Here is a 27,922-nt window from a genome sequence, read left to right on the forward strand (position 1 = left end):
GCGCATAGTGAAAACGGCTAGTAAGACTATTGGTGCTTCTCTCCCCTCCTTGAAGGACATTTACACCTCCCATCTCACCCGCAAGGCGACCAAGATTGTGGGTGATGTGAGTCACCCCGCTCACTCTTTGTTTGAGCTTCTGCCCTCTGGGAGGCGGTACAGGAGCCTGCGCTCCCGCACCACCAGACTCTCCAACAGCTTCGTACTCCAGGCTGTTAGGATCCTGAACTCGCTCCCCCTTTCGGCGTAGCGTCCTGTTCTTGCTGTCTGCTGTATGCACACTGGCTCGGTTTTGCCCCTCTTATTTATTGGTCTATTATTTATTCATCGCTCATTTTATTTTATTTATTATTTATTGTTTATGGTTTGTGCCTTCTTGTTTTTGTTTTGTGTCGCCTACTTGTATGTCTCGTCACCGTGGGATGGAGGAAACGGAATTTCGGTTTCTTTGTGTGTCTTGACATATGAAGGGATTGACAATAAAGCTGACTTTGACTTTGACTTTGACTTTGATATGACCGCGCCGTAATGATGGCTCCCTTCGGTTGTTTGATGCTGGTATTACGTTACGGATATTGTTTAGATGTCTTTGTTAAGACCTCAAGGATTCGTTGGTCTAGCGCACCCTAGCACTAGTTTTGTCGAAATAACTTTTGATATGGCCTCGCTCTACTTGGTTTGAGGAAGTAACAAGCTTACTTCCTATTTTTCGGAAGAAAGTCCCATTTGCGGAAGTATGTCAATGATAGTGTGTGAGAATGGATTTAATGCATTAAATCACTAATTCTAACATGATATATTTAAACACTTAACCGTGAGAGTGCTTCCACCAATTCGATTGTTTCCAACAAAATAATATTTTACTTAATACGATTTAAAATGATTTAATCGGATTATTATTATCTTGCAATTTATTTTGAAGGCAAATTAGTCCCTCAAAATCATTCAAAGTAGCCTCTGACGCGGCCCGAAGAAACAGGAACGGGCTCGTGCCCGAAGGACATTTACTAATTATAGCTCTAACACTAATCCGAAAAGTCGAATTTGAAAACCTTCCTTATTGTTATTTATTATGGTATGTTTGCATACCATAATAATCTCCTATTTATAAACTGAGTTATCAACCCAACCTCAAACAATTAATTGCATACAAATTAGCGCACCACGAATTAAATGAGTATATAAAACACATTTATTGAAGAAGCATGAAATAGAATTACAAATTTCAATCCTCCAAAAACTGAACAATCCCACTCACTGATACACTTGCAAATAAAATCATTCAATCCCGGAGCACTTTTGATTGCAAAACAAAAATCAGAAAAGAGGGAAAAGGTAGCTACCAATTGGGTGTTATTTTCTTTTTGGTGGAAATAAAGTCGAGTGATCAGTTCGATTTTATTTCTAAAATCCAATTTGGAAACTAGTTAGGCCCCGTGAGGACAGACTACCCGATGACTGTCTCCTCCGCTTGCGGACATACAGAAGAAGTCTCCCCTCACCTAGTTTCTCACGCAAAGTTGTCCAGTCCAATTCTTTTGAGTAAATCCAAGTTAATCCAGGCCAGCGATCTTGCGTCTCACACAAGGCTCTTGAAGGCTGTAGAAAAAGTCTTGAAACTCATACGGGCTTCTTCACGTATGAACGCGGTCCGGGAGAGAGCCCCGCAGATGTCCAAGGTGACCTTTTTATAGACCTCTCTGGCCCTCCCCCCTTTTTTCTATACTGTCCTCTATAATGTCCAGCTTCCCACGCTCATAGGCTATGAGTCACAACCTTGCGGTTTGAGCAGGTGTCCGCTTGCCTCTATACTGTCCAGTTTCCCACGCTCATAAGTTATGAGTCATAACCTTGCGGTTTGAGCAGCTGGTTCCGCCCCACTCTCTTTCCACCAAAAATCTGTAGAAACCCTGGCAAGCACCCCATTTCCTCTTTTCTTCACTTCTCCTTTCATAAAACCAATATTTCGAAGTTACACTTTTTACTCAACCATTTAAATCAGAAATCAAAACCCTTGAATTTATGTTTTAACCATTTTCTTAACACACCACTCGTGGTGGGCCTCTTTTCCTAATTGTGTGGTAATATTGCTTTATGCTGTTACAGAATATATTTCAGCCAAGCAAAGAAAATAAAAGAAAAATTAAAAGAAAAATAAAACTCATTTGTTTTTCCCTTTCCAACAATTTTTAACACACCCCTATTCTTATATGGGTGGGCAGCTTAGTCTAATTCTGTGATAATATTGCTTTAAGCGGTTACAGAATATATTTTAGCCAAGCAAGTAAAATAAAATTAAAATAAAAACCATTTTTGTGCTTCCATGTGTGACCCATAATCCGACCCCTCTTTCTCTTTGGTCTCCTGCACCGGTTTGGCTCCATCTTTTGGAGAATTTTGGAATTTCAGTTTTGCCAATTCATTCAATATTCCCCCACCTAATTGTGCACCATCTGCTGTTAAAATTTGGAATGTCAGCCCCGCCAATTTATTACTGGGAGCAATCCACACTCACTTTATGCACCATTTGTTTCCCCCCCCCCCACTCCATGTTACATGACACGGCCCCTTTGGATTGAGAAGCAGGTAATAAATCACCCCGTCCACAACCCACTTCATGAGCTAATCAGTCATTTCATCGTCGGAGATATTCACAACCTCAGCGGTTGTAGATGTAGGGCAGGCCGTTGTCCCATCCCCCTGTCTGGCGATCTCTGCAAGGGCGTTGATCAGGCGGGACAAGCGGTCAGAAGGGTCGTCGTCGTCTCTCTGAGCTTCCAACGAGAGGACTCTCAGCAGCGGAGGTGTCGAAATCCCAGTTGCAGTACTCACGGCGTCATCCTCATCGTCCGCCTCATCTCCGTGCCAATCGCGAGCCCCGACGTCGTCTTCAGACACAGACGGAGTTCCAGGTGAGGAGCCAGCATGTGAAATGGGGGGGATGTCGCCGCCGGAGCCAGGACTCTCACGCTGACGGATGCCGCCAGGAGCTTGACGCTCCAAGCACTCATCGCAGGGTACTCCGCACTCAACGAAGGTCCCATTTAGGGACCAATGTCCAAAACAGCGGCCCCGACGTGCAGGCCGGACAAGTCCCACCGGGGCTCTGTTGGGCTGCTCCAACTCTTGAGGCGAGCCGCGTCCTGTACGCGGGGTGGTGTAAAAGTCAGCAGACAGCCGCCGGTGAACCGGACTTACGGTCAAGCAGCGGCCACACTGTGAATGTGATGTGACGCATCGAGCGCCGTTCTGTTGGCGCCATGTCATGTGGGTTAGGGGCCAAATGGTGCCGTGAGCATCCCCAGCCTCCTCCAGGAGAACCGTACATGTAGACAGGGACCCTCTAGATGTGTCGAGCAGAGTTGCGGAGGACATTAAATCCGCATATCCCTCCCATCCGAGATGGTCCAAGCTGTACCGCTCCCCTTCCTTTACATAAATTCCGTCTGGGACTAGCCAAGCCACATTAAAGCAGGCCGGGTAACAACAGTCCCCCACATAAGCTTTTCCGACCACCCAGGCCAATTTCATACGGTTCACTCCGCATAGGATGCACTCCGGTGCATCCGCAACCCGGTGTACAATCTGGAACACATGGAAGCACAAATATAATATAATATGTCAAATCATAAACCCTCTACCTGCCCTATGGCGCACAGTAGGGGGGCTCCTCGGCTCCCCCCCTCTCGCCGTAAGAGACGGGAGAGGAAAAAAGACAGAGTATGTAAAAAACCATGTGGTCATCACAACTTGGTCCACTATTTCGCACCAAAGTAACACCGACAATAACCCCCATACTGTGCACCAGAGCATGAGTTTGGCCGTGCGCATTTTCCACGTGACAGAGGAGCGAACCTTTCGGTCCAGTTGTGACACTGTCCCAATTACATGCACGGCCAACCCTATTACTAACATTGCTTCCAGTATGATAACTCCAAATATGATATAGTGATAAAACATTGATCCTATTTCCAAAGCCATCCAAAGAAAAAGCAGCACAATCACCGCGATGCCTCTGGACGTTTTAGGATCTAAATATATTCGGCCATGCATATACACGACAAAGAGACCCAAGCCCATCGTGTATATTTTGTACAAAAATCTCAAAAGCAAAACTTTGAGAATTGCCATCACCAAAATCACCGGCCGGGTCATTTGTCGCGAGTCCCATGACCCTGAACAGCAGTAGGCTGCCCAGATGCTGAACAAAATCCAATATTGAGGTTCATTACTCACTTTTAGTGCTCCGGGCCTCCCCATTGGATTAATAAAAATACTTGCATTACTCGCCATGACTTCTCTTACTTCCCCTTTCTATCTTCCCCTTTTTGTCTTGTTTCTTTTTTTCTCTTTGAACACCTCAGTCCCTGAGCTTCTTCGGTCTGAATGTGCGGCCACCGCCCGACTCCTTGTTTTTAAGAAGAAATCTTGACTCCCCCTCCTGAGAGGGGTGTCACTCGCGTAGGTAGTGACGCCCCAACAATTTTCAGAAGTCGAAGTCTCTTAACATTTCCTTTTAAGGCAGTGCCCGCTATGATCGCGACCCCAATCAAAACGAACACCAGTAATATCCCCGCCCCGGCTGATTTCAGCACCACCATCAAAGCGCCAGTAATTACATCACCAATAACGCCCATCGCGGCGTCTTTAGCCGCCTGAAGTGCCGATCCGATCTTTTCAAACCAAGTGCAGTCGTGAATATTTTTTCCATGGCCACACTTGATCCAATGCTCCCCGGGGGAGAAACATGTTCCATTATTATAAATTCTATTTGGCCCTACCCAATCAAATCCCATAAATTGTTGGCCTTCGCAAAGGCTCTTTCGAAACGCCCGCCCTTCCGCAATCTGTATTAGAGCTGGCAGCCGATATGGAATTGACACAGGTCTACTCAGATTAAGCAATCCTTCATTATGTAACCAGGTTTCACACGGCTGTCGGTCGCTAGAGGGCTGACGCCTCCATGTTTTCTGCGGCGAGATGAGCTCCCACAAGGCTCCCTCCACACTTCTGTATTTCTCGTCTTGATATTTGTCTGCACAATATTCTTTCCAATTAGGCAATGTAATACATTGTTCACGAGCTAGGGCCACTAGGCACTTTGTTTTATCTGCGTTACAAGTCATTGACCAAGGCCGAGGATTCACATAGATATAGGGGGAGTACATGCCCGTGGGCCAAATATCAGTTTCTTTTGAATATACTGTCGCCATAAATTGGTATTGGACCCAATAATTTGTAGTTACATTTAAACAGGGTATCACCCATTGTTTCATTTCATACCCATTAAATCCCCACCACGTCTTGGCGGCATCTCTAGTGGCCACCTCAGACCATGCCTGTAACACCCCTTTAACCGTTCTGTTTGCCAAGAGACCGGTACAGTTGTGAACCCACCTAGTGCCCAAGACGGATCGTTTGATCTCATCCAGGTCACATCTTGGCGACTTTCCAACAGTCCAGTCCCTACCATGCAAATCAACATAAATCTTTCCCACTACACATTGGCCAATTTTATCAAATTCTCCCGGTATCACTGTAAATAAATCATCAGGCGTGGGCAACCGCTGAACCCATAAGTGTCTTGCGGACGCGTACAACCGGTGTCCCCCTTGGTACCTGGCTGGCACAGCAATTTCTCTTTCGACCTGCCACAGCCATGGCAACGATTCATTCAACCAAAAACTCAAAATCCACCGGACCTTTATTAGGGTTGAATATCCTCCCCGCCTTTGTCGAGGCCGTGACAGGGGCCATCAATTTTTGGTACTTATATGCCCACATTATAACATGGTAATTGTCACTGCAAATTTGTCCCACGTTAAAATAACACGAATCTAACCCACTATAAACCCTCTGGCAATCCCTAAATGCCGACGTCCTTCCGTTGGGCCGGCTCCTACGCACCCTGGTAAGCCGACGCTTTCCTTTTGAAAAATTTGGTGTTTTCTCACAAACTAAATCTAAACAACTCCAACACGGTTTCCAGCCGGGATAAGCACCGTGACAAGTGGAGTTTTTCATCGGAGCTGGGAATGAAAATTCCTCCGGCCTCCTACTGCCCTTCTCCCAATAACCACCTTGAGATTCGGGCAACGGGACACACGAAGCATTACTATACCATTCTGCGTGCTCATGGCCCTCCTTGTAAATCCAATTCCTCTTAACAATTTTCCCCTCCAGTCTTATTTTGCAAATCAAGCCCATTGTCAGATTGGCATAATTTCTGGGTGCCGTAAAATACAGAATATCACAAGCACTGATGTTGTGCCTGGCATGTCGTGTCCCATTTACATGTTCAAAATGGTCGGAAAAAAGAGTCACTTCCCTCAAGATGTCCCTCTTCGTCTTATTCCGTTTGTCTTCCTGATTACCAGGGAGCGGAAATGCCCCTGGTTTGAACGGCAAAGCGGTCATCTTTCCTGGTTGTCGTAGCATCGTTGTCCAAAGTTGCCTCGCAGAAATGTCAGACGCTGTGGAATCGTTCCATTCCACGGTGATGCTTTCAAACTCCACAGCCCAACAGGTCTGGTTGAAAAGCTGTGTTCCATCATATCTGACGTTGATCATCTCCATCAGGTCGTTCCGGGTTGTACTCATTCGAAGCGCGTAGCAGACCAGGACGCATGCCAAAATGACTGAAATAAGTACAGCCGCCAGCCAGTCCATCGTCAGGGACCGCCTCCTTGGTAAGGCGGGCCGAGGAGAGATAGTCGGCTTCCAATCAATTGTGTCCCAATCCACCGTAGGGTAGTCGAGCAGGTCCAGTGGCTCTTCGTAAAAAGGTGAGATTCGAGGAACCTCATAACCATCGTTTGCTCTGAAAGCCTCCCCTTGCTCCCGACGGTGGACAGCATATCTATCCACCGGTCTTGAGCTTGTTTTGTGGTCCAGGGGAGGAATCACCCATGGCCAGGCGCCATCCAGGTTTGGCCCTGGATTATTCCTCCCGGATGCTGCGTTCGCATAAATTGGCTCCAAAGTTATCCATTCCTTATTCACATATATTTCTTGCCCCTCTTCTTCCCGTTGTAAAGCCCTCTTCCCAAAGGCCGGATTGTTCCAGCCCTTTGCCTCGGTGTGTGGGACCCCTGGTTCTGCGAGGTCGCAGCCAGGAAGGACAGCCACGCAGTCCAGGAGAGTACGTGGTGCCCCACCACCCTCTAAGCTCATTGTTCTCTTTCTCTTGGCTCCGTGCGGGTAGTTCATGGCTGAGCACTCCTCGGGGTCGAATGAAGATCTGGTACCTCTCCTTCTTGTTATACAAGATTTCCTTCAGCCCCTCCTTCGTCACTGGCCACTCCCCTGTGACTTCATCCAAGTCGGATGCGGCACTCCTTCCTCCTGTGGCCCCCGCAGTCCTTGCTGACAGCTTCTTTCACTCTGGCTCCTACAGTCCATTTACAACACATTGTTATCATATATCATATATATATACACATTCACAAAAAAAAAAAAAAAATCTTTTTGTCTCCTCTATTCGTTGTCCCCGCCCGGGGAGTCGGGCCGACTCCACTGCTTAGTTAGCTCATCCACGGCGGCTCGTCGACTTTCCTCCCACCGCGGTGGTAGTGATTTGTCAAACCACAACATGTAATAGGAAGCTGCTCGGGCCAACTCTGCTAACGATGTGTCAGACGCGGATGGCCCTGGTTCCTCAGGACTGGTATCCACCGTATCCTCTGACCTGTCACTTTCTCGGCCGCCGACCCGTCCTCTAGTCTCGTATGCTCTTCGCTTCCTCACCGCTAATATTGGACACGACTTGAGGGAGCGGTGGCGGTCCGGTCCCCATCTGGTGCTTCCACTTCCATCACATCCAGGCGTAGGACACGCCTCAAGGGTCCCCGCATACACCGGACATGCTCCGAGCGAGCGGTGGGTACTCGACCCTGGTCGGGTGTTCCCACCCCCATTACAGCCAGGCATGGGGCAAGCTGCCGGATATGACTTCGTCAAGCACTGGGAGGGGGACGGGAACTTTCCGGTTTGGTGACTTGCGCCACCGTCTTCCGCGTTTGGGCTTCTCTAAATTCTCCCCTTGGTTTGGTGTGGTTCTGGGGAGAGAAGTGGTTAAATCCCTTAAGTCTCCCGCCCCGCGTTCTTTAACGTCGTTTTCCTTAGTTATTATCGACTGAGGCAGACCCTCCTGTGTCAACTCCAGCTCCGGGCTCTCCTGACGTTTTCCTCTCTCTGGCGGCTCCAGGTCATTCATTTCCTCAACCGTTTCTTGAGGTTCCCTTGCCGCTGCTGCGGCCTCCTGTTCCCCTCTTTCTTCGCGAAGAGGAATCAGGATTTGCTCTCGTTCTTCTCTTGCTCCGCCGAGCGGAATCTGGACTTGCTCTTGTTCCTCCCTCGCCTGTCTTGGATCCCTGCGAAGAGCCCGGACCAGGACTCCGGCGCCCATTATGGCGAAGAAATGGCTGAGACGTTTGGCTTCGAATGTCGCTCCCAGCGAATATATTCCTTCATAGGGAATGATTGCCATCTTGATTGTAATCCCTACCAGTGCTGCCTCATTCTCATTTACTAAAAGGCCTGATCCGACTTTGTTACCAGGGGCCAAACAAAACATCCCCTTCTTCGTCACATACTGAAATCCTTTGTTACTCATGTCCAATACACTTCGGTAGCAATACATATTGCTCATGACTGGGTTGGTCTCCGTAGGGGCTGCCCCCACTGCGACCAACGGTGCGTCCTTGTACGCCACTAACTGGGCTATTGCCCGGGCCCATGTGATTGGCTTCCACGGCTCGTTCAGCAGGTCTCCTAATGCTGTGCTCCCCCCTACTGGAATAATCGATGCACGAGCAAACAAGGCTCTTTCATCGGCCTTGTCCGTGAAACAGCCGGCAGGCCGGCCAGCTTGCCCCGGCCAGGGCCAGCAATATCCCAGGGCCGCGTATAAATTCTTCATGGCCTGTTTGTGATCGTACGCAGGCCAAGCTGCTCCCCCCAATACTGGATAGAGGGTTGCCAGGGGAGTCATGGCCTTGGTGATATGCCATCCATGTGCTTCACCTACTCTTAATAATCTTCCTGTTGCCATGCGATCCAAACACATGGGGCAATATGTCAGTATACCGCCGTCCCAAGCGCATGTACACGTGGCCACTTGTTGAGCCCGTGCATCTATGATCGGTCCGGTCACTGTGCAAAGACCACCATTCTTGCTAAGATGGTGATCCGGCAAGGGTGGCACACCATGGCATCCAGCACTTTGACCGGGAGCTTGTCCTCGTTCCTCAGGGCAAACTCCACGTCCCTTACGCTGGTGGTCATATTTGATGGCATCATGAAACCTACTCCTGACCACCTAGTAGGCAACAAATTGGGTGTCGAACAAATGACACATGCTTCGTCGACTCTTGTCCAGTGAAAATGTTCCGGTCCATCGGGAGTGCCCCCCCGCTTGGCCTGTTTCACTAGATTTAGGGCCCTTCCGGCTTGAATCCCATACGGCGACCGTCTTACGATGACCGCCCCCTTGTGCGCGGCCAAGCGCACGAAGGCCGGGAATGTACTGTAGTCGGTTGCCATATATCTTCTAAGTTACTTCTTGGCTTGAATAGGGTCAGCCGGTAACGGCTTCAGCTGTTCAACCCCCTGGATTCCTTTCCTTTTCAGTCGTACTGTGTTTTCATCCAAAACCGCACTGACTATGTCCAAGCAGTCGTATTTGGCCTTTACTGCAGTCTTGCTGTTCAGGTCTCTCGACTTGATCCACACCTTCTGTCCAACGCTGAACCGACACTTCTCTTTATGCTGGATCGAGCCGAGCCGTCTTGGGTTCTGCCCACTTCCTGTGACACAAAGCGCCGTTGGTTGAGTTCTTCGGACGGGGAGGGCCGGCTGGCCCTAGTCCTCCCGTTCAGGTCTGCAACCAAATCAAGTAGTTTAGTACTCCATTCTTTCCCGTTTGCATTTTTTCCCAGCCAGGTCTTAACCAGCCCAATGGTTCTCTCTGCAACCCCGTTAGCCTGTGGTGTGTACGGAGGCGAATAGACTCTGATTATTCCCCGCTCACGACACCACTTGTCCACCTGGGCATTTTTGAAATGAGTTCCATTGTCTGTTCTTAATTCTTTGGGAATTCCTAGCCACATGCACCCGTCTTCTAGTGTCTTGATCACGCTGTTTGCGTTGGCTTTCCTTACTGCTTTTAGTCCGACATGTCCTGACATCGAGTCAACAAGCACAACAAGGTATTTCTCACCTTTAGTGCCACATATTCCCAAGGGGCTGGCTACGTCCATACAAACCGAGCCCCACGGCACAGTACTCCTGATCGTCAATCTGTCCGTGCGATGTCCTCGTCGCCCTGCGTTGTATTTGTTGCACAGATTACAATCACGCAGAACCGCACGAATCGTCCTGTCGGGGACCCAGAGTTCCAGCGTCTCTAACTCTTTTCGCGTAGGCAATGGACCCGCGTGGCCTAGTGCTTCATGCACTGCCGACACGACCTGCCTTGCGCTCTCATCTGGGACCACTTTTCCGCGAGGGGTCTTGTCCCAGTTTTCTGCCCCTACAACTATTATTCTTCTTTCTTGGACGTATCGATCAACTTCATTATTCCCTTTCCAATGAGCTCCTTCTTTCACATGAGATCTTTGGTGGACGACATCAAGACACATATTTAGCTGCAACTCAGCTATTTTCTTCCACACTTCATAGTGGGCCACTAGTTTTCCCCTCGCGCCTTCAAAGCCATTTTCCACCCAAATGGCTAGGTCGAATTTGAGCGCTTGTGCACAATAATGACTGTCAGTTACGAGTCTCACGCGTCCAGCGTGATTTTTCTCCGCTTCTAACAGTCCTTCCAACACTGCCGTAGCTTCTCCTGCCTGCGCGCTGCCGGGTGTCCTACCTTTACGGCGGCAACGCTCCACTCCATTTTGTTTCAGAATGAAACCCCAGTGGGCATTCTGGTCTCCTTCCTTTTTTGACCCGTCAGTGTAAAGAGTCCATTCATAGGGCTTTTCTTTTTCTGTTTCCTTTTCCAATATCTGCTTTTTGGTGGAGTTTGTTGTCGGACCAATGTCCAAGTCGGGATCTAGTAGGATGTCCTCCCATCTTCCCCACCTGATATTGGTCGCTTTTGTGCTCTCGATTGTGGACTTCCGAAGAAAACGATGCACGTTACTTCCGGTTTGGACTTTGATACCTTGCCCTTGTGCCAGGTCTTTCAAATTGCTCCAGTACTTGGCTAAGACTGCAAGTTCTTTCTCCTCCTGGGGAAATTTCTTCTCGACACTGGAGAGGGTATAGGTCCACAAAGCCACTAAGCCAGCACCTTCGTTGCTGACCGTCACCATTGCATCATTTTCCTCGCAATGCACCCTCGCGACAAGTTTTACTGTCAAACTTCGTGGCTCAAGCCGCACGGCTTCTCGGACGGCCTGTTTCAAGTTATTCAAATTGTGAGTGTCATTTTCTGACCACTGCCACTTCGCCGTTTTTTGGCTCTCCGGAGTTTTCTTCAAGCGCGCGTACAGTGGCCTTGCATGTTTCTGATAGTGGGGAACATGATCCCGCACATAGTTGCACAGTCCAAGTATTCGCTGCAACTCTGTCTCCGATCCCGGAGGCGAAATCCGTTCGATTTTTTGTCGAAATCCTTCTGAGATGCCCAGATCCTCGGTCACCTGGAATCCCAAGTAATCCACTTGGAACCGGGCTAGTTGGCATTTCTTGAGATTCAGCTTCAGACCCGCAGCGGAGACTCGTTCCACAACCCTTTGCAGCAAGGTTAGATGTTCCTCTTCTGTGTCATTTGAAACAAACACATCATCAATATACACCGTGACATCCAAGCCATCCAAAACTTGTAAGACAGTCGATTGAAACACATTCGGGGAATTCTTGTATCCTTGCGGCAATCTTTGCCACACGTACGACTTCCCCCTGTGTGTAAATGCTGTTTTCCCTTGCGATGTTCTGGGTAGTCGTAATGAAAAAAATCCATTTGCCAAGTCAATGCATGACTTGTATTTTTTCACTCTCAGCGTCTTGAGGGATGCCTGGGGATTTATGAGGCTCGCTCGATTAGCCACCGTCCGGCGGTTAAGAGCTTTAAAGTTGATTACCGGCCTCCAGCCTCCTCCTGTCGCCGCTGGTTTCTTTACGGCCTGAATTGGGCTGTTGGTCACTGGATTAGGCTCTTCTCGAATGATGCCAAGCTGTAAGAGTTCCTTCACAATTGTTTCCATTTCAGCCACTGCTTCAGGGTTCAGGGGATATTGTCTTACCGGTGGATGAACTCCCCCCTCTATTGTGTGGATGTACTTTGATCCAAGGTCTCCACAGTCGTTCTTGAAATGCGCCACGGCTGCTTTCTCCAATATATTGGCAAGTTTCTGCTTTCCGTCCGTGGACAGGTCGCTGTCCTGGACCAGTTGGCTCTTGACGGATTCCACATCCACAGGTTTGTACCACTCCTTAAGCGGTACAATTTTTGTCGGGCCCACACGGACTGTTTTTGCTCTCATCATTTCCAATCTTGCTTTTACTGACAGACGCTGGTGTTTCGGTTTTTTAAGATCCTCTGCGTCTCTCAAAGTCAGTAAATTATGGGGCCCTTTGACCCAAACTATTTTTTTCCAAATTCCAATGGGCATATTAGTTATTGATCCATCTGCCACCATCACAGGTAGGTGTCCTATTATTTTTAAGGCTTTGCGGGTCATTGACACCTCGGCTCCTGTATCCACCAAATATGGAGCTCCTTCGATTTCAGCGTAGAGGTTGTCTCCATCCCTGTAAACACCCGTCAGGGTGACCCGCGCCTCTTCTTCACTCATTTTCTGGGCCCAGCAGGGGCTGCAGCCTTGCGAGCCTCCGCCAGGGCCTTCCTTTCTTCTGGTGACATTTTGTCATACACGTCTTTTGCCACGTAACCTGTTGGATTTACTTTACTATCCATTGATTTGGGCTTGACCTGGGTGTTTTGCCTCTGGTCATAATTAAACTTTTGCCCCTTCTCATAAGTTGGCTTTGGTGGTGTTTTCCGCCCTGCCTGCGTCTCCTCTGTGCGAGAGCGAGCACTGCCCGATGGATTTGGCTTTTGTCTCACCATGTAGTGTTTTGTTACTCTGTCCCATTTCTTTATGGATTCTTCGATTCGTGCCAGAGTTGCCTCCGCACCCAATTTCACAAAAGTAGTGTCCCTGTCCTCGGTGACTGCTCTCAAAACTCGCACATATCTGCTTGGGCTTACCACTTGCTTCAACTTATGCCACACATTCAACAAGGTGAGACCCTGTTTCAGTGCTTCTTTAGCTCTGGTTATATGCACATCTTCGTCATCTTCTTCGTCATCCACCCATCTTTGATAGGCTTCCTGTGCTGTCTCATCTCGGCCTATGGGCTCGGCTGTAATGTATTGCAGCCACATCTTTTTTGACAATTCTCCACCCGGACCTTCTTTGATTACTGGCCAAGTTGCCGATAAGTATTCTTTGACGCTTTCCTTCTGGTACTTAACGCGCACCATGCCTTTTAGGGTCTTAAAGGCTCTTGTTTCTCTTTCCATGTCGTTTGCGGCCATCCCTGTGTTATCCAGGTAAGTCGCTCCCATTTGCGTGGTGCTCGGCTGAGCCTGCTGAGTGGAGTCTGCCATTAAGTTGGTTTGTGTGGACATAGCGGGATTAGTAGCGTGTGTGTCCAGGTCATCGCACGCTCTCAGTTCTTCTTGAGCGGCATCATACACGCCCTGCTTCATCCTTCGCAATAATACATCATACATTACAGTCACAAACCCTTCTCTAAAGTCCTTTGTCAAATCGGTGTAACTTACTAAAGTATGGTAGGCTGGTGTGTTTAACACGTTCATTGCCTTCCTGTAAGTTAATTTCACCGGGACGTCTATATTCCTTTCTATTTTTTCCCACCAGGCCGGCGGGAATGGGTATTCTTTCTGCCTGACTTCTGGGATGTAGGTTTTCCTTCCATCCTTGGTTTCTACCCATCCGAATTGAACGTCCCTCGCCAGCCTTTCCGAGGCCTGGTAGATGCTTAGCACCAGCCGTTGTTTCTTGATTCCTTTCCGGGTTGCTCCTCTCACAACTCTCGGTGGGGGGTCATTTGGATCAGGAGGGACCACGGCCGACATCACAGAAGCCTGATTTTCCTCTTCGGAGACCACGTCGTCGCTTGAGGTGGCGGCCTCCCTGTTTTCCACATCTCCATCTTCATTACGCCTTTCCTCGTTGGATGTAGGGTCGTGTTCAATGGCACCAACCTCTGCGTTTCTTGGTTCTGTTTGCTGACGGGGTCTTTGAACCGTGGAGGGACGGTTCTTGGGAGTAGACGTCAGGCGTGCTCGGTAAGAGACACCTGTAACTTCTCGGGCAGATCTTATAACCACTCTCCTCCCTTTTCCTTGAGGCGGTTGTTTTGGTGGAGCTGGGCTCCCCGTTGGTGTTGGATTTGGCCCCCTTGGTCCGGTAATTTCTGTGTTGATTCCGATTGCCACTACCTCCTCCTCATCTCCAGTGCTTGGCGATGGTGTCCTTGACCTTACGGTGTTCCTTTGCGGTTCCGGAATAGAACCCGAGCCAGTTTCCCCTTCTCCCTCCGTTCGAACTGCTTTGCCCGATGGATGGGGCAGGACTGCCACTGTGTGTTGTGTTTGCTGCTCCATCTTCTGTTCTTTCCGTGCCACCTGTAGTGCTTGACCGTAAGTGGCTTCCAGGGCTACCAGTTCCCTTTCTCTTCTTTGAGAGGCTGATATTGCCAGCACAAACTCCAGCCCTTCCACTGCTGTGATTGGGGTGGATATTTGCAGCTTATACGCCCCAGCAATTGCCGTCTCTGCAATTTTCCATGACATTCTTCCAGATCTAATACCATTTACATCCGTAACTATTCTTCTGGCTCCCCTCTCGACGGCAGCATCCACCGCTTTCTCCAGGATTCTTGTCATCATCTTCAGGTAGTCCTGCTGGTTCAGGTCCGCCCGCCACTTCTGCACGAAGGCGTGTATTATCATGTAGTAGTTCGATCTTCCTCCACTTGTAAAAATGAAAGTAAGATCTTCCGGGTCATGCTCCATCTGCCGTCTCGCATCGTGCAGGTCTTCAATATATTTTTCACCGGCCATTAATCTCAGCCGTGAATCAAAGGTTTGGTTCCATGCCCGGAATTTGTCGTTGGTGAAAACAATGAGGGCATCTCCAGTCAGTGACCAAATATCTCCGACAAATTGACACATCAGCACTCCATTTCCAACAATTACTTTCTTTGTTGATTCTTCTGGCAGAGACGGCAGGGGGTCTTTTCCGAAGAGGAGATTGAACTTTGGTGCATGAATACCTCCGCGCCGGGTGTCCCTGCCCCCCCAAACCTCCCCTGTGTCTCTGCTCGTGCCCAATCTTTCCTCCTCATTAGGCACTTCCTCTTCTTCCTCACTGGAAAATACTGGTCGATTGGTCTTTTTCTCTAAAATGCCTCTCATCCTCGCCAAATGTTGCATGCACTCATAATAGCGAGGCACTGCCTTCACTTCGTCAGGTAATGGAGTTGCCAGCTCGCCTTTGATGCCAGCTTCGTTAGTCAACATTTTCACTATTGAGTCCAACTCTGTACTTGTGCTTATCAGTTTTACCATATTACATTCCTCCACCATCTTTGCCCCCCATTCACACCAGTCAGGTGCTTCTCTTCTAGTGTAGCCCCTCTCAGGGTGGGCTGACACTATGATTGGTAATCCATCTTCTCCTGGTTGCTCGGCAAAAAATCTTCCATCTTTTTCGATGGCTTCCTTCACCCGTGTCGAGAGGCTTTCCGCCTCGATCGACGGGTTAGATCCTACTATGCAGTCAGTCCATTTCTGAGGCCACTTTTCCAAGCCTCCTCCATACAGTATCACACATACTGGTTCTTCATGTCGTCCTAAAGGGTCTGGATTAAACCCCTCGTGCCTGGTTCCTTCTGTAGGATAACCAGATTCGGGGTCCGTTCCTCTTATACCGCTAGCCATCTCTTCAGTGAATAGCAATCTTTCAGTTGTAGGGTTGAGCTGTCTCCTTTCGACTCCTTCCCGTGCGCAATCGGAATAGGGACGATACAGCTCTTAGTTACTCAGCGGCGCCTTTTGCGTCACTTCTACTCAAAACACCAATTCGAGAACTCCTGCCTCGCTTATTGATGCTCTCAACGGCGGGATGCACTTTTTTCTTTGTTCCGACTATCCCATCCAGTTACTCTACTGACAGGATATTCGAACAAGGGTACATTCAACAGCAAATTGCAATTTAAACGTTATTGAAGCGAACAAAAAGTGACGGCCAATCCTCAGCCCGAAGCCCCTTCTCTTTCCAATTCTTGGGAACCCTCGCTCAACTTCAACTGTTGTCCTCAACGGATAAACAAAAACAAAAGAGCGAGTAGATACTGGGAAAAAGGAAAGAAAGAGAGAGAAAAGAAAGAGAAGAGAAAAATTATTTAAAAAAAAAATAAAAAAAAATTAACTGTCCACTTTTGGTTTTAGTGATCACAAAAATTCTGTAATCCACAATGCGTCTGGAAACAAAAAAGTTGTAATCCTTTTGCGTTCAGGAACAAAAAATTTGTAATCCACAATGCTTCTGGAAACAAAAAAGTTGTAATCCTTTTGCGTTCAGGAACAAAAAATTTGTAATCCACAATGCTTCTGGAAACAAAAAAGTTGTAATCCTTTTGCGTTCAGGAACAAAAAATCTGTAATCCACAATGCGTCTGGAAACAAAAAAATTGTAATCCACAATGCGTCTGGAAACAAAAAAATTGTAATCCTTTTGCGTTCAGGAACAAAAAATTTGTAATCCACAATGCTTCTGGAAACAAAAAAGTTGTAATCCTTTTGCGTTCAGGAACAAAAAATTTGTAATCCACAATGCTTCTGGAAACAAAAGAATTGTAATCCTTTTGCGTTCAGGAACAAAAAATTTGTAATCCACAATGCTTCTGGAAACAAAAAAATTGTAATCCTTTTGCGTTCAGGAACAAAAAATTTGTAATCCACAATGCTTCTGGAGACAAAAAAGTTGTAATCCCTTTGCGTTCAGGAACAAAAAATTTGTAATCCACAATGCGTCTGGAAACAAAAAAGTTGTAATCCTTTTGCGTTCAGGAACAAAAAATTTGTAATCCACAATGCGTCTGGAAACAAAAAAGTTGTAATCCTTTTGCGTTCAGAAACAAAAATTTTGTAATCCACAATGCTTCTGGAAACAAAAAAGTTGTAATCCTTTTGCGTTCAGGAACAACAAAAAAGAAAAAAAAAAAAAGTGGAAGAGGAGAATGCAGAAGAGAGAAAAACTTTTTACTTTTCAGAATAAAGAATAGACTCTTCGTTTGGTCCTCAAAGTGTCTGCCTCCTTCTTGGCTTCGGTTTCTGGATGAAATCTAAAACATTCACTAGTTCTTCGTCTACTGGTTTGTCTTCTCTGTCTGTACCCAAAATTCGTGCCCATGTACCGGCCCCTCTAGCTTTAGCAAGTTGTGCCGCATACTCTGCGTACACCACCAACGTTACTTTTAGTACTCCATACAAGTACAAGTTAAGAAGGAGATTATCCTTACTCATCCTCCAAGTAACGTGCTAAGGGGTAGCGGTCACCGTTTACTATGACACAAAACAGTTCTAATCCTTCCGTGCTTTTAAAGGTTCTTTTCTAGGAAACTCTATTCCTTAAAGAGACTGTTCTTATGTCACTCAAGGCCGTTCTGACATTTGTTTGTATCAGTGAGTGGAATCATGACAGTTCTCGGAAAGAAAAAACTGAAAAAAACTCCACACAGGTTCGTTTTGGAGCTGCGAGCAAACATCTATTAATAAATCCTAACTCACAACCCCCCTCAACTCGTTGGGCGCCAAAATGTCAAACGCGCACTTTATTAAAGTGGCACCGGCTCCCCTGTAACGGGTTCAATAAGCCGGGGGTGAAAGGACTCGTCCGTAGCTGACCACCCGAGTTAAATTAATTCTACCAGAATCAATCTAATTTCTTTACGACGCCAATCCTTTTTAAGTCATCCGACGCGCGAGCCGAGTAACTCTATTCGAGGCGAGTCGTCGATATGACCGCGCCGTAATGATGGCTCCCTTCGGTTGTTTGATGCTGGTATTACGTTACGGATATTGTTTAGATGTCTTTGTTAAGACCTCAAGGATTCGTTGGTCTAGCGCACCCTAGCACTAGTTTTGTCGAAATAACTTTTGATATGGCCTCGCTCTACTTGGTTTGAGGAAGTAACAAGCTTACTTCCTATTTTTCGGAAGAAAGTCCCATTTGCGGAAGTATGTCAATGATAGTGTGTGAGAATGGATTTAATGCATTAAATCACTAATTCTAACATGATATATTTAAACACTTAACCGTGAGAGTGCTTCCACCAATTCGATTGTTTCCAACAAAATAATATTTTACTTAATACGATTTAAAATGATTTAATCGGATTATTATTATCTTGCAATTTATTTTGAAGGCAAATTAGTCCCTCAAAATCATTCAAAGTAGCCTCTGACGCGGCCCGAAGAAACAGGAACGGGCTCGTGCCCGAAGGACATTTACTAATTATAGCTCTAACACTAATCCGAAAAGTCGAATTTGAAAACCTTCCTTATTGTTATTTATTATGGTATGTTTGCATACCATAATAATCTCCTATTTATAAACTGAGTTATCAACCCAACCTCAAACAATTAATTGCATACAAATTAGCGCACCACGAATTAAATGAGTATATAAAACACATTTATTGAAGAAGCATGAAATAGAATTACAAATCTCAATCCTCCAAAAACTGAACAATCCCACTCACTGATACACTTGCAAATAAAATTATTCAATCCCGGAGCACTTTTGATTGCAAAACAAAAATCAGAAAAGAGGGAAAAGGTAGCTACCAATTGGGTGTTATTTTCTTTTTGGTGGAAATAAAGTCGAGTGATCAGTTCGATTTTATTTCTAAAATCCAATTTGGAAACTAGTTAGGCCCCGTGAGGACAGACTACCCGATGACTGTCTCCTCCGCTTGCGGACATACAGAAGAAGTCTCCCCTCACCTAGTTTCTCACGCAAAGTTGTCCAGTCCAATTCTTTTGAGTAAATCCAAGTTAATCCAGGCCAGCGATCTTGCGTCTCACACAAGGCTCTTGAAGGCTGTAGAAAAAGTCTTGAAACTCATACGGGCTTCTTCACGTATGAACGCGGTCCGGGAGAGAGCCCCGCAGATGTCCAAGGTGACCTTTTTATAGACCTCTCTGGCCCCCCCCCTTTTCTCTATACTGTCCTCTATAATGTCCTCTATAATGTCCAGCTTCCCACGCTCATAAGCTATGAGTCATAACCTTGCGGTTTGAGCAGGTTTCCGCTGGCCTCTATACTGTCCAGTTTCCCACGCTCATAAGTTATGAGTCATAACCTTGCGGTTTGAGCAGCTGGTTCCGCCCCACTCTCTTTCCACCAAAAATCTGTAGAAACCCTGGCAAGCACCCCATTTCCTCTTTTCTTCACTTCTCCTTTCATAAAACCAATATTTCGAAGTTACACTTTTTACTCAACCATTTAAATCAGAAATCAAAACCCTTGAATTTATGTTTTAACCATTTTCTTAACACACCACTCGTGGTGGGCCTCTTTTCCTAATTGTGTGGTAATATTGCTTTATGCTGTTACAGAATATATTTCAGCCAAGCAAAGAAAATAAAATAAAAATTAAAAGAAAAATAAAACTCATTTGTTTTTCCCTTTCCAACAATTTTTAACACACCCCTATTCTTATATGGGTGGGCAGCTTAGTCTAATTCTGTGATAATATTGCTTTAAGCGGTTACAGAATATATTTTAGCCAAGCAAGTAAAATAAAATAAAAATAAAAACCATTTTTGTGCTTCCATGTGTGACCCATAATCCGACCCCTCTTTCTCTTTGGTCTCCTGCACCGGTTTGGCTCCATCTTTTGGAGAATTTTGGAATTTCAGTTTTGCCAATTCATTCAATATTCCCCCACCTAATTGTGCACCATCTGCTGTTAAAATTTGGAATGTCAGCCCCGCCAATTTATTACTGGGAGCAATCCACACTCACTTTATGCACCATTTGTTTCCCCCCCCCCCCCACTCCATGTTACATGACAAGCTGTTACAGAATATATTTTAGCCAAGCAAAGAAAATAAAATAAAATAAAAACCACAGTTGTGCTTCCGTGCGTGACCCAAAAACCGACCCCGTGTTATTCTGTTTATTTCTATTTTTGCTAGTTCAGCTTGTCTTGCCTATCTTTGGTCTCCTGTAACGGTTTGGCACCATCTCTTGGAAAAATTTGGAATTTCAGCCCTGCCAATTTATTCAATAATTCTCAACTCAAATTTTGCACCATCTGCTGCTAAAATTTGGAATTTCAGCCCAGCCAATTTATTCCTGGGAGCAATCCATACTCACTTTTTGCACCATCTGTTCCCCCCACACCCCATGTTACATGACACGGCCCCCTTGGATTGAGAAGCAGGTAATAAATTTCCCTGTCCTCAACCCTCATCGGGAGCTAACCAGTCATTTCGTCGTCGGAGATAGAATAGAATAGAATAGATCTTTATTGTCATTGTCACATGTACAACGAAATTTAAAAAGTGCCAACCGATCCGCGCATGCGATAAAAAAAATATAGAATAAATAGAATAAAAAGATAAAAAAAACAAGCTAAAAACCCACAGAAGAACATACACAGACATAATCATTTACGTTTAGCTGCATTCAATGTGACTACCGCTGTAGGGTAAAAACTGTTGGCGAATCTGCTAGTCCTCGACCTAATTAATCTGTAGCGTCTGCCTGATGGCAACAGTTCGAAAAGGGAGTGGCCAGGGTGGGAAGTGTCCTTCAGAATGTTCTGTGTTTTTTTGAGACAGCGGGTTCTGTGTAGGTCTTCCAGTGTGGGGAGAGGGCAGCCAATGATCTTCTGTGCTGTGTTGATGACCCCTTGGAGCTTTTTCCTCTGAGCAGCAGTGCAGCTGGAGTACCAAACACATATACAGTACGTTAAAGTGCTTTCTATGGAGCAGCGATAGAAGGACACCAGCAGTCTCCGTGTAATGCTGTGCCTCCTCAGCACCCTTAAAAAGTAGAGTCTCTGTTGGGCCTTTTTAAGCAGCTCAGAGGTGTTCACGCCCCAGGTGAAGTCCTCCTCGATGTGGACTCCCAGGTAGCGGAATGAGGACACCCTCTTCACACAGACCCCGTCGATGATGAGTGGTGGAATATCCGTTTTATTTTTCCTCCTAAAATCAATGACCAGTTCTTGGGTTTTAGCCGTGTTTAGGAGCAGATTGTTGTCTCCGCACCACTCCGATAGCTGGACCACTTCGTCCCTGTAGGCAGACTCATCCCCCTTTGAGATGAGCCCCACCACGGTTGTGTCATCCGCAAATTTCACGATGGTGTTGCTGCGGTGGGCAGGGGTGCATGCATGTGTGTAGAGCGTGTAAAGCAGTGGGCTCAGTACGCAGCCCTGTGGGGAGCCGGTACCAAGACTGAGAGGTGTGGATGTATGACGGCCCACTTTCACCCTCTGGCTGCGACCCGTCAGGAAGCTCTTAATCCACCTGCAAGTATTATGTGGAAGTCCCAGGCCCTCCAGTATGTCCACCAGTCTGTGGGGGAGGATGGTGTTAAAAGCAGAGCTAAAGTCCACGAAGAGCATCCGCACATAGCTCCCCGGCTGCTCCAGGTGGGACAGTGCAGCGTGGAGGGCTGTAGCTACTGCGTCCTCTGTGGATCTATTTGCCCTGTAGGCAAACTGGTGGGGGTCAAAACCTCTGAACAGGAGTGCTGTGATGTGACCCCGTACCAGCTTTTCAAAGCACTTCATGACCACCGGGGTGAGTGCGACTGGCCGGTAGTCATTGAGGCTGGTGGCGTTTCTTGGGCAGGGGGACTATAGTGGAGGATTTTAAACAGGATGGGACGGTGGACTCGGTAAGGGACTGGTTGAAAATCTCTGTGAAGACTCCAGCTGATCTGCGCAGTCCTTCAGGACACGCCCAGTGACGCCGTCAGGACCCGCAGCCTTCCTCGGGTTGATGGTCCGCAGCGTGCGCCTCACCTCGTGCTCCTTCACTGTGAAGGTGAAGCTGCTGCGGTCTGTGGGATGTGATGTGGCCCCTTCAGGTGGCTCGGACTCGAACCGGGCGAAGAAGGTATTGAGGACCTCTGCCAGTGAGGCGTCCCCTTCAGCAGCTCCGATGGTGGTTCTGCAGTTGGTGAGATGCTGGACTCCCTGCCACACCTGCTTGCTGTTGTTGCTGTCCAGGTGATCCTCAATCCTCTTCTTGTAGGCAAGCTGGGCCTCTCTGATGCCTCTCCTCAGGTTGGCTCTGGCTGTGCTGTAGAGAGCCCCGTCCTCAGACCTGAGGGACAGGGCGGTGTCCCTCTCCTCCAGCAGCCGAAGGACCTCCCGGGTCATCCAGGGCTTCTGGTTGGGGTATATCCGTATAGGTTTGTCCACTGTGACAGTGTCTGTGCAGTGCTTGATATAACACAGAACACTGTCTGTGAACACGTTCAAGTCCCGGTGTTCAAAGATGTCCCAGTTAGTCCTGTCGAAGCAGTCCTGCAACTGCTGAGAGGCGTCATCAGACCAGGTTTTAACAGTTTTAGTGATGATAGGAGCTGATTTCCTGATGGTGGTATATGCCGGGATTAATAGCAGTGACATATGGTCAGACTGGCCCAGGTGAGGTAGCTGTTTTGCCCTGTTGGAGTAGACCTTGTCCAGAGTGTTTACTCCTCTAGTGGCACATTTAACATGCTGATGGAAACTAGGGAGTGCTGCTTTCAAATCTACATGATTAAAGTCCCCTGCCATGATGTGGACTGCGTCAGGATATCTGCTCAGCTGGCTGCTAATACTGCCATGTAAAATAGTCCGATAGCTAGCTTAGCATTAGCCTCCGGAGGTATGTAAACAACAGTCGTCATGACTACGGTAAATTCACGAGGGAGGTAAAAGGGCCTGCATTTAATAGTCACGTACTCCAGGTCCGGGCAGCAGTGACTGTCTACAGTCACCATATTAGTACACCAGTTGTTATTGACGTACATACAGAGCCCCCCCCTTGCTCTTACCGGAGTTCTCAGTCCTGTCATGACGCTGTGTGGTGTATCCTGCTAGCTCGATAGCAGAGTCCGGTATGAGTGGATATTCACAATCTCAGCGGTCGTAGACGTAGGGCAGGCCGCTGCCATATTTCCTTGTCCGGCGATGTCTGCAAGGGCGCTGATCAGGCGGGACAAGCGGTCAGAAGCGTTGTCGTCGTCAGCTTGAGCCTCCAACGCGAGGGCTCTCAGCACCGGAGGTGTTGAACTCCCCGCGGCAGCCCTCTCGGCGTCTGCTTCCTCATTCTCATCGTCAGCCTCTCTTCCGCGCCTTTCACGAGCCTCGACGTCGTCCTCAGACCCAGACGGAGCTGTATCCACTTCCAGAGGGCTTGCTGGCCGTGGGGGGCTAGCGGGTGAATTGGGGGGAGTGTCGTCGTCGTAGCCAGGATCATCACGCTCACGGATGCCGCCTGGAGTTTGACGCCCCAAGCAGACTCCGCACGGTACTCTGCACTCAACATAGGTCCCATCTCGGGACCAATGTCTAAAACACCGTCCTCCACTCCGACGTGCAGGCCGGACAAGCCCCACCGGGGCCTCGTTGGGTTGCGCCACGTCTTGAAGCAAGCCGTACCCTGTATGTGGGTGCGTGTAGAAGTCAGCAGGCAGCGGCCGGTGAGCCGGACTCATGGTCAAGCAGCGGCCACACTGCCAATGCGATGTGACTCATCGAGCGCCGTCTGTTGACGCTACGTCATGTGGGTCAGGGGCCAAATGGTGCCGTGAGCATCCCCAGCCTCTTCCAGGAGAACCGTACATGCTGATAGGGGTCCTCTAGATGTATCGAGCAGAGTTGCGGTGGACATTAAATCCGCACATCCTTCCCATCCGAGACGGTCCAAGCTGTACTGCTCCCCCTCCTTCACATAGAGACCGTCAGGGACTAGCCAAGCTACATTAAAGCCGGCCGGGTAACAACAGCTCCCCACATAAGCTTTTCCGACCACCCAGGCCAATTCCATATGGCCCAATCCGCATAGGATGCATGTTGGTGCATCCGCAACACGGTATGTAACACATGGAAGCACAAATTTAACATATTTCCTAACACATATCAAATCATAAACCCTCTACCAGTCCCTCGGCGTACAATAGGGGGGCTTCTTGGCCGCTCCCCTCTAGCCGTACGAGGCGGGAGAGGAAAAAAAACAGAGTATGTGAAAAACCATTGCAAACTGGTCCACTACTTCGATCCAAATTAACACAGACAATGACCCCCATATTATGCACCAGAGCATGAGTTTGGCTGTACGCCATTTCCAAGTGACAGAGGAACGAACATTTCGGTCAAGTCGTGATACTGTCCGTATTACATACACGGCCATCCCTATTACCAACATCGCTTCTAATATGACAAACCCAAAAACAACATAATAAAAAAAAATTGACACTACTTCTAAAGCAGTCCACAAAAAAAGCAGTACAATTTCAGCGATGGCTCTGGGCGTTCCCGGGTCGACATACATTCGGCCATGCATATACACCACAAAAAGATCCAAACTCATCGTATATATTTTGTACAAAAATCTCAAAATCAAAACTTTGAAAATTGACAATACCAAAATCACAGGGCGAGTGAGTTGTTGCAAATTCCATAACCCAGCACAGCAATAGGCTCTCCAGATACTGAATAAAACCCAATATTGAGTCTCATTACTCACTCGCATCGCCCCTGGTCTTCCTCGCGGATTATTGAAGGCGCTTGAGTTATTACTCGCCATGATTTCTCTTAGTTCTTTTTATCTTCTTTTTTTTTCTTTGGAAGTCTCAGTCTCTGAGGTCGTCAGGCCTGAATGAACGGTGGCTGCCTGACTTCTTCTTTTAACAAGACATCTTGACCCCCCCTCCTGAGCGGGGTATCATTTGCATTGGTAGTGACGCCCCGAAAAACCGCGGAAGTCGGACCCATTTTTTGATACTTCCTTTTATGGCAACGCACACTGTCATTGCAACACCAATCAAAGCAAATACCACTAGTACCCAGGCCCAGACTGGTCCCAGCACCACTCTTAAAGCGCTGGTAATTACATCACTAAAAACTCCTACAGCGGCACTTGTAGCCGCCTGAAGTGCCGACCCTATCTTCTCATACCAAGTACAATCATGAATATTTTTTCCATGGCCACACTTTATCCAATGTTCCTCGGGGGAGAAACATGTTCAATTATTAAAAAGTTTATTTGGCCCTACCCAATCAAATCCCATAAATTGCTGGCCCTCACAAAGCCTCTTTCGGAATGACCGCCCCTCTGCAATCTGTATCAGAGCAGGCAGCCGATAGGGAATAGACACAGGTTTACTCAGATTAAGTAATCCTTCATTTTGTACCCAAGTTTTACACGGCAAACGGTCGCTAGTGGGCTGACGTCTCCACCTTCTCTGCGGCGAGACGTACTCCCACAAGGCTCCCTCTCCACTTCTGTATTCCTCGTCTTGATATTTGTCTGCACAATATTCTTTCCAATTAGGTAGTGTAATACATTGTTCACGAGCTAAGGCCACCAGGCACTTTGTTTTATCTGCGTTACAAGTCATTGCCCAGGGCCGAGGATTCACATAAATGTAGGGGGAGTACATACCTGTAGGCCAAATATCAGTTTCTTTTGAATATACCGTTGCCATAAATTGGTATTGGACCCAATAATTTGTAGTTACATTTAAACAGGGTATAACCCATTGTTTCATTTCATACCCATTAAATCCCCACCATGTTTTGGAGGGGTCTCGAGTGCTCACTTCAGACCATGCTTGTAACACTCCTTTCACTGTTTTGTTTGCCAAGAGACTGGCACAGTTGTGAACCCACCTAGTGCCCAAGAAGGATCGTTTGATCTCATCCAGGTCACATCTTGGCGACTTTCCAACTGTCCAGTCCCTACCATGCAACCCAGTATAAATTTTTCCCACTACACATTGGTCAATTTTGTCAAATTCTCCCGGTGTTACCGTGAATAAATCTGCAGGAGTGGGCAACCGTTGAACCCATAAGTGTCTTGCTGATGGGTACAACCGGTGTCCACCCTGGTAACTGCTTGGCACAGCAATTCTTCTTTCAACCTGCCACAGCAACGAATCATTCAACCAAAATTCAAAATCCACCGGTTCTTTATTCGGGTTGAATATCCTCCCCGCCCTTGTCGAAGCTGTGACAGGAGCCATCATCTTTTGGTATTTATATGCCCACATTATAACATGGTAATTATTTTCACAAAATTGTTCCACGTTAAAGTAACATGAATTTAGCCTACTAAAAACCCTCTGGCAATCCCAAAATACTGACTTCTTGTTGTCGGGCAGGTTTCTTGGTACCCGGTTAAGGCGACGCTTACTTGTTGAATAACTTTGTGTTGTTTCACAAACCAAATCCAAACAACTCCAACACGGTTCCCATCCGGGATAAGTACAGTGGCATGTGGAGTTTTTCATCGGAGCTGGGAATGAAAATTCCTCCGGCTTTTTACTACCCTTTTCCCAATAACCGCCTTTAGATTCGGGTAATGGGACACACGAAGCATTACTGTACCATTCTGCGTGCTCATCACCCTCCTTGAAAATCCAATTTCTTATAACAATTTTTTCCTCTTGTTTGTTTTTGCAAATCAAACCTATTGTTAGATTAGCAAAATTTTCGGGCGTCCTAAAATTCCTAATATCACAAGCACTGATGTTGCTCTTTGTTTGCCTCGTCCAATTTACGTGACCTAAATGGTCGGGAAAGTGAGTTACTTCACTCACTATTTCCCTTTTCGTCTTATACCGTTTTTCCTCCTGATCTCCTGGGAGCGGGATGGCCCCTGGTTCCAATGGCAAAGCGGTCATCTTTTCTGGTTGTCGTAGCACCGATGTCCAATATTGTCTAGTAGAAATGTCAGGTGCTGTGGAATCGTTCCACTCCACGGTGATGCTTCCAAATTCCACGGCCCAACAGGTCTGGTTGAAAAGCTTCGTTCCATCATATCTGATGTTGATCATCTCCATTGGGTCGTAGAGGGTCGCACTCCTCCAAAGTGCGCAGCCGATTAGGATGCATGCCAAAATGAATGAAATTATTATAGCCGCCAGCCAGTCTATCATCAGGCTCTGCTTCCATGGTATCGTGGGCAGAGGAAAAATAGGTGGCTTCCAATCAATTGTGCTCCAATCTACTGGAGGGTTGTCGAGCAGGCCTGGTGGTTCGTCGTAAAAGGGTGAGATACGGGGAACCTCATACCCGCCGTCCGCATTTAAAGTTGCTCCTTGATCTCGACGGGGGACAGCATATATATCCACTGGTCTTGAGCATGCTCTGCGGTCAAGGGGAGTAATCACATCTGGCCAGGCACCATCAAGGTTTGGCCCTGGATCGTTCCTCCTGGAAACCGCGTTCTCATAGATTGGCTCCAGAGGTATCCATTCCTCATTCGCATAAGTTTCTTGCTCCTCTTCTTCCTTTTGTAGTGCCCTCTTTCCAAAGGCCGGATTGCTCCAGCCCTTCGCTTCGTTGCATGGGGCAGCCCCGGTCCCGGGGCATGTTTTACAGAAACTTAATGATTTGACCATCGAAAATGCCTCGCAAGTGATGGGTGTTAGGGTAGTGCTCACTCTAACTTATTTTGCAAGAACCACACTGGAGACAAGTTAGTCGTTTCAGACACCTGCAGGCGGAGAGTTCACTCGTCGCTGTGCTTACAGCGATGGTCGAATGAAGTCTGACTCAGGCCTCATCAGGTACATATTTATTGAGAAGAAACACAGTGGGGTTGAAAGTGGAGGTGTGGGAACACAGGATGGGGTGA

General features: G+C 47.4%; 1 protein-coding gene across 1 annotated transcript; it reads right to left on the reverse strand.

Moving 5' to 3' along the window:
- Positions 1-17,564: 17,564 nt before the first annotated feature.
- Positions 17,565-27,159, reverse strand: LOC119115102. The gene is made up of 3 exons (XM_037239287.1): positions 25,994-27,159; positions 19,004-19,141; positions 17,565-17,611 (listed from the first exon to the last, which is right to left on the reverse strand). The coding sequence occupies exons 1-3, from the start codon at positions 27,123-27,125 to the stop codon at positions 17,565-17,567; spliced, it is 1,317 nt and encodes a 438-aa protein (XP_037095182.1). The 5' UTR covers positions 27,126-27,159.
- Between the last annotated feature and the right edge of the window lie 763 nt (positions 27,160-27,922).

Source organism: Syngnathus acus, chromosome 21 (assembly GCF_901709675.1).
Source record: "Syngnathus acus chromosome 21, fSynAcu1.2, whole genome shotgun sequence".
Classification (NCBI taxonomy): domain Eukaryota; kingdom Metazoa; phylum Chordata; class Actinopteri; order Syngnathiformes; family Syngnathidae; genus Syngnathus; species Syngnathus acus.

What these genes read in the sequence shown, in the direction of transcription:
- LOC119115102 (XM_037239287.1), bottom strand. Translation starts at nt 27,125, where the DNA reads ATGGAGATGATCAACATCAGATATGATGGAACGAAGCTTTTCAACCAG. An exon ending in AGTTGGAAAGTCGCCAAGAT is followed by an intron (nt 19,142 to 25,993) that starts GTGACCTGGATG and finishes AGCCTTCAAGAG; the next exon opens with CCTTGTGTGAGACGCAAGAT. An exon ending in GCGGAGGAGACAGTCATCGG is followed by an intron (nt 17,612 to 19,003) that starts GTAGTCTGTCCT and finishes TTTGTGTCATAG; the next exon opens with TAAACGGTGACCGCTACCCC.